Source organism: Sturnira hondurensis, unplaced genomic scaffold (assembly GCF_014824575.4).
Source record: "Sturnira hondurensis isolate 20B ecotype Veracruz unplaced genomic scaffold, ASM1482457v3 Scaffold0018632, whole genome shotgun sequence".
Classification (NCBI taxonomy): domain Eukaryota; kingdom Metazoa; phylum Chordata; class Mammalia; order Chiroptera; family Phyllostomidae; genus Sturnira; species Sturnira hondurensis.
The window spans coordinates 1-6,451 of NW_028091263.1; the positions used below are offsets into that span (position 1 = coordinate 1).

Consider the following 6,451-nt stretch of genomic DNA (forward strand, 5'->3'; position numbering starts at 1 on the left):
TACCCTTAAAGCTGTAAGTCATATTTTCAGTACTTTGAAGGCAAGAAAAAAAGTAATTATCTGCAGGGAAGAGAGATGCTTGGTATTTCATGATTAAATTAAATTGTATAATGTTTACAGAATTTAATTTCTGCAGTTAATTGGAACATTTAGAGTTTGAAAATAGGCTTTTAGTTTTCACTAGTGGTATATGGCTTCAGTTGCCTTTTTCATCCAGGTCTTCCACTCCTACCCAATGAACAGAGGATTTGTCTCGTTAAAATTCATGTCTGAGACTTTAAAATTAGCTCTATTCTACTGTCTATATTTTTGGTTGTCAAATGGATTTGACCCCTGAAACTTCTATCAGCACTATGAAAGCCATTCTTCAAAATTAGAGTAAACTAAATAGTAAAATTGAGCCCAGTCATTTATTTTTCTTAATGATTTTATGTATGTATGTATTTACTAATTTTAAAGAGAGGGGAAGGGAGGGGGAGAATGAGAAACATCAGTGCTCAAGGGAAGCACTGATCAATTGCCTGCCCCCATCCAGGGGCCCAGCCCACAACCCAAGCATGTACCTTGACCAGGAACCAACTGGCAACCTTTAGGTTTTTGGGATGATGCCCAACCCACTGAGCCATGCCACTCAGGGCAAACCCAGTAATTTATCTGAGGACAAAACAACCCTGCCCTCCCGTGTTTTCATTTGCCTCTTTAGACTTGTTTTTGTAAAAAATGTACCAAAGAAACCACCCTTTCTTGGTTATATCTTTTACAAGTTTTAACACATGTTTAAATTTGTGTAACCACCATCACCATGATAATTGCCATTCAGAAAAATTCCATCACTCCCAAAAGTCTCCTCCTGTTGCACCTTTGTAGTCAAACTCTCCACCCACCCCTACCCCCTGGCAAGTACTGATGTGTGTTCCATCTTTCTAGTTTGCTCTTTTCAAAAACACAGCTTTTAAAAACATTTTTATTGATTATGCTATTACAGTTTTTCCGTTCCCCCCCTTTATTCTGCTCCGCCTTGCACACCCTGTCCCACGTATATTCCTCCCCACCCCATCTAGTTCATGTCCATGGGTCATACATATAAGTTCTTTGGTTTCTACATTTTCTATACCATTCTTAACCTCCCCCGATTTTCTACCTACTATCTATGCTACTTATTCTCTGTACCTTTTTCCGCTCTAGCCTCACCTTTAATAACTCCCCCACTGATAACCCTCCATGTGATCTCCATGTTTGTGAATCTGTTCCTGTTCTAGCTGTTTGCTTAGTTAGTTTTTGTTTTTGTTATGGGTGTGGTTGTTAATAAGTGTGAGTTTGCTGTCATTTTACTGCTCATTTTAAGAATTTTTATTCATTTATCTTTAGAGGGGAAGGGAAGGAGAGAGGGAGAGAAATATTGGTGTATGCTTGCCTCTCCTATGTCTCCTGCCGGGAACCAGCCTGCAACCCAGGCATGTGTCCTGACTGGGAATCGAACTGAGATCATTTGTTTCCCAGGCCTGTGCTGAATCCACTGAGCTACACCAGCCAGGGCTAGCGTTCATATTTTTTATCTTCTTTTTCTTAGATAAGAACCTTTAACATTTCATATAATAAGGGTTTGGAGAGATGAACTCCTTTAACTGGATCTCATCTGGGAAGCACTTGATCTACCCTTCCATTTTAAATGAAAGCTTTGCTGGATAGAGCAATCTTGGATGTAGGTCCTTGCCCTTCATGGCTTGAAATATCTCTTTCTAGCCTCCTCTTGCCTGCAAGGTCTCTTTTGAAAAATCAGCTGACAATCTTATGAGAACTTCTGTGTAGGTAACTCTCTCCTTTTCTCTTGCTGCTTCTAAGATTCTCTCCTTTTCTTTACTCTTGGCCAATGTAACTATGATGTGCCTTGGTGTGTTCCTCCTTGATCCCAACTACTTTGGGACTCTGAGCTTCCTGCACTTGCTGGAGCCAAATTGGGGAGGTTCTCCTTCATGGTTTGTTCAAATAAGTTTTTGATTTGTTGCTCTTTGATGCAATTTTTTGTTTCTCAGTTGCATATGCGGGGCCTGTTACATAGTAAGGGGCGGAGCCTTAGTTGTTCACCAGGGAGGTGCAAACCCAAGTGGCTGTGTTGTGACACAGTATGTGGGGGAGGGGTCAGAGAGGGAACAGTGGTGCTTGTTCCACAACCTGCTGGATTTCAGTTACTTCCCCTCCTACCCACAAGCAAAGTGGGCTCTTCTGGTGCTGGTTCCCATGTGGGTGGGCTTGTGTATGTTGTAGGACCCTGTGGGTCTCTGCAATGAACTCTCCTGTGAGGCTGGGAGTTTCTCCCAGCACCTCAACCCCCACAGGTGTTTTCAGTCAGAGGTTGGAGGCTTTATTTCCCCACACTGGGACCCTGCATTGTGCAGTGTGTCTCGCTTCCCAGTTCTTCCTCTTGGTTTATCTGTATGCAAATGTGGGACCTCCCAGTCCACAGTCCAGTGCCTTGTCTGTTCTGGTGCTCCAGCCACTGGCTTGCTGAGAGTCCTCTCCACCCGACTCAGCCCCTCCTACCATTCTGAATGAATATTTCTTCTCAAACTCCTTGGTTGTTGCACTTCCGTACAGTTCAATTTTCTGGCAGTGCTGGTTGTCTTTTGTTTTTAAATTTGTTGTTGTCTTTTTTTGGTTGTGCGAGGAGGCACAGTGTGTCTACCTACGTCTCCATCTTGGCCAGAAGTCCACAGCTTTTGATTTCATTGCTTTTTCCTTTTTTAAAATCAAATTTTATACTTGATTTGGCTTAATTTGCTTTTGTTTTTAATTACTGAAAGGAAATTCAGTTTGTTCATCGAGACCTCCCTGCTTTTTAAATACAATTACTTAATGATTTAAATTTCCCTCTTAAGCACTGCTTATCTACATCCCACCAATTTTGAATTGTAATTTGCATTAGTGTACATTTCAGAATGTTTTCTGATTTACCGTGAGACTTTATCTTTGACCTGTGAATAATGTCGACCTTGTTATTTACTTTCCAAGTATGTGATGATTTTCTGGCTATGTTACTGATATGATTTCTAGTTGAAATCTGTTTGGGTGAGAGAAATACTTAGTATGATTTCAGTTGTCTGAAATTTGTTATGGTTTGTTTTATAATTCTGCCTTGGGAATGTCCCATGGGTACCCTTTAAAAGAATGTTTATTCTGCTGCTGTTGGCTGGAGTGTTCTGTAAACGCCAAGGATTCCTGCTGGTGTCTGTGCTTCATTACTTCTCTTATGTCCTTGATTTAATTTTATGAATTACTGAGAAAGGAGTTTTGAAGTTTTCATCATATTGTATATTTCTAGTTCTATCAGTTTTTGCTTTATGTATTTTGAAACTGTTAGATGGCTTTACATTAATAACTCTTGTATAGTCTTAGTGAGTTAATTATTTTATCCTTAAGAAATGTTTCTTTTTACCCTGATAATTTTCCTTGTATTTTAGTGTGCTTTATTTAATATTGATACAGCTATGTCAATTTTCTTTTATTTCTAACATGGTGTATCTGTTTCCATTTTTACTTTGAAGTTATTATATTTCAAGTGAATTTCTTATATTACATATAGTTGTGTTGATTTTTTAAACATTCTATTTTGACAATCTCTTTTAAGTGAAGTGCTTAGACCATTTATGTTTAATGTTAATATGTGTTCATGTTTAGGGCTACTAGATCATTATTGATTTTCTGTTTGTACCTTATGTTTCCCTTTAGCTGTTTGCCTTTGGCTGCCTATTTTAATTTATATATTTAGTATAGCTGGTACAAGAGTAGGCAAAATGGGTTTATAGTTGTAAGTGAAACAGTTTATTTTTGGATTGTTTATTTATTAATCATTATAAATAAATAATCATTTATTTATAAATAATCATTATATTATTTATTTGTATTATATAAACCTACTTTTGCCCACTCCTGTATAAATTTAATTTAATCTACTTTATTCCTTCATTACAGTTGTATTTTATTTATCTATAATGCTTATCTACATTTTAATTTATCTATCAGGCCCTGGCCAAGGTGGCTTAGTGGATTGAGCTCTGGTCTGGGACCAAAAGGGTTATAAGTTCAATTCCCAGTCAGTGCACCTGGGTTACAGGCCAGGTCCCCAGTGGGGGTCGCACAAGAGGCAATCAGACATTGATATTTCTCTCTCTCTCTCCTTCCTTTACCCTCTCTCCAAAAATAAATACATAAAAAATATATAAAATATCAAAATATGTTGAAAATATATTAAAGATAATATGTTTTTATTATATTATTTTAATATTATCATTATATTATATTATTATTATTTTGGCTCCACCTCTGTCAATGTGCTTCAGTCACAATGACCTTTGATCTGTTTCTTGAGTGTGAGAGGCTCTTTCCCACTCATTTCTACCCTAGGATCTTTTGTCTGGATTGGTCTTCTCCCTGGAACTTTTCATTCATACTTTCCTATCACTTCAAATGCTGTTTTCTCAGAAAGGCCTGCACGAACCTACCACTTTAAAAGTATCCTTCCATAAACACATATTCGATCATATTCCATAACTTGACAAACTTATGTAATAGTGTTAGCAGTTTTCAGTACCAGAAATTATCTTATTTACTTAATTTGCTCTCTGTGTTTGATGCTCTCTCTCAAACTCTGTGAGGACTGGGATTTCATCTGTTTGCCATACTATACTCAAAGTCTAGGTTTTCGTGAATGTTAAATTAGTTAATTCATGTGAAGTTCCCAGAATAGATGTGGCATATTATAAGCTCTTGTCAGCTGCTGTTTTGTTGTTGTTGTTGTCATAACTAGTATTAGTGATAGTATATTTAGACGTTTGTAGGTACTCAATGGAATATACTATATTTTGAATAGAGTAAGTTCAAGGCAATACCTAATTATAAAAATTGAGTGCTCTAGGATACATTATGCATACAAAGTGTTTCTATATTTATAGGATTAAAAATAAAAGTCACATAAGAGTGTAGGTAATTACAGTCAGACCATGACAGTACAGAGCTGGGGTCCAGAAAAAATACATTTCTCTCCCTAAATTGTGAACCAGAAGGGACACAGGGTTGTAGTTTTTAACTTTCCTCTTTAAAGTCATTTTTCTGGAAATGACTGCTTCTAGATATTGGATTAAAACTTTTGTCTTCTGACCTAGACCTAGCACAATGTCAGGCAAATAGTGCGCTCACCATGGTACTCAGTGTTGTGTGCTTCACTGTATTGCCTTTCTCTTGGTGCTGTCACTTGAAATGAATGTGCATTTACATTGCATTCTGTATGTCATAAGTTATTTTACCTTTTGTCTCTCTCTGTGATCATAGGTAACAGTTAACCTGTTTCACATGGAACAAGTACAGTCTGCTTCCCTTGCAAACGGTTTACAATCTTTCTGTGATAGAGTCAAACTCTATGATCCAGGCCAAGAGTATAACAAGTTTGTCAATGCCACAAATTCAGCTGAAGGAGAAAAAGTTGATGGGTGAGATTAATGTATAGCTGAAATTTTCTTCAAGAGAAAATGTTTATTGTTAAATTTCTATGTGGTGTGAAGCGATGTCTTTCTTGAACATTGGCAAGATTTGGCAGACTTAACTTTAATTTTTTCTTAATTTTAATTGAAGGTGTAACTCACTTGAGAGTAAAAGCTATTCAATCCTCGTGCTCAGTTCTCTGAGATTTGGAGAATCTCAAATCTTTGGAGAAAGACAAATCATAGTCATACCTATTTTGAATATTCAGTACAGAAATTTAACCTACATTTTCCACAGAGATTATGCTAGAAAAGATGAGCCATAACATGAATTGACTTTACTTTGGCTACTCTCTGCTATACTGCAGCTGTAACAAGTACAGATGATTAAGTTGTACTCATAACTCCTTTAGGAAGTTGAGCCATGTAATGTGGTTTGTTGTTAATATTTAGCTAAACTACTATACATTCATTAAATTAACATTTTTCTGGAAATAGAATAAAATAGTCTGATTATTAGTCATTCTTCTCAGTGATTCACTTTACTTGGGTTTTTCTTAGGAGTGTAACTAAACCATCAACAAGTAATGCCCACACTTCTGGATTTGGACCTGCTGACTCCTTAGAGGATGTCGTGGGCCTTCCTCACAGCTCTGATAAGATAGAAGAGGCAACGTGCTCTACCAGTGCAGATGCACCAGGTAGGTTTCACATTAAGGACCACTAATTGTATGAAAGATCAGCTTGTTTAAATGTAGTTATTAAAGAAGCTGTGACCTTGGAATGTAAAACTTAGCCCTTGAACTGTAACTTTATGTAGCCTTATTCACAGTTTTAAGCACTGTACTTGTTTTAAAATTGTTTGATTACAATTGAAGAAACTTGATCTGTCTCCTTGTATATAATGTCAGTATTTTGCTGTATGAGCTATCTGAGCCAAGTTGAACCTTAAATATTTTTTTCTTAAAGGTTCTTCT

General features: G+C 37.0%; 1 protein-coding gene across 1 annotated transcript; it reads left to right on the top strand.

Annotated features, from left to right (window-relative positions):
- Positions 1-6: 6 nt before the first annotated feature.
- On the top strand, positions 7-6,306 carry LOC119003314 (rho GTPase-activating protein 29-like). The gene is made up of 3 exons (XM_037069570.1): positions 7-13; positions 5,326-5,483; positions 6,036-6,306. Exons 2-3 carry the CDS (start codon positions 5,347-5,349, stop codon positions 6,199-6,201), a joined length of 303 nt encoding a protein of 100 aa, XP_036925465.1. The 5' UTR covers positions 7-13; positions 5,326-5,346; the 3' UTR covers positions 6,202-6,306.
- The last annotated feature ends 145 nt before the right edge of the window (positions 6,307-6,451 follow it).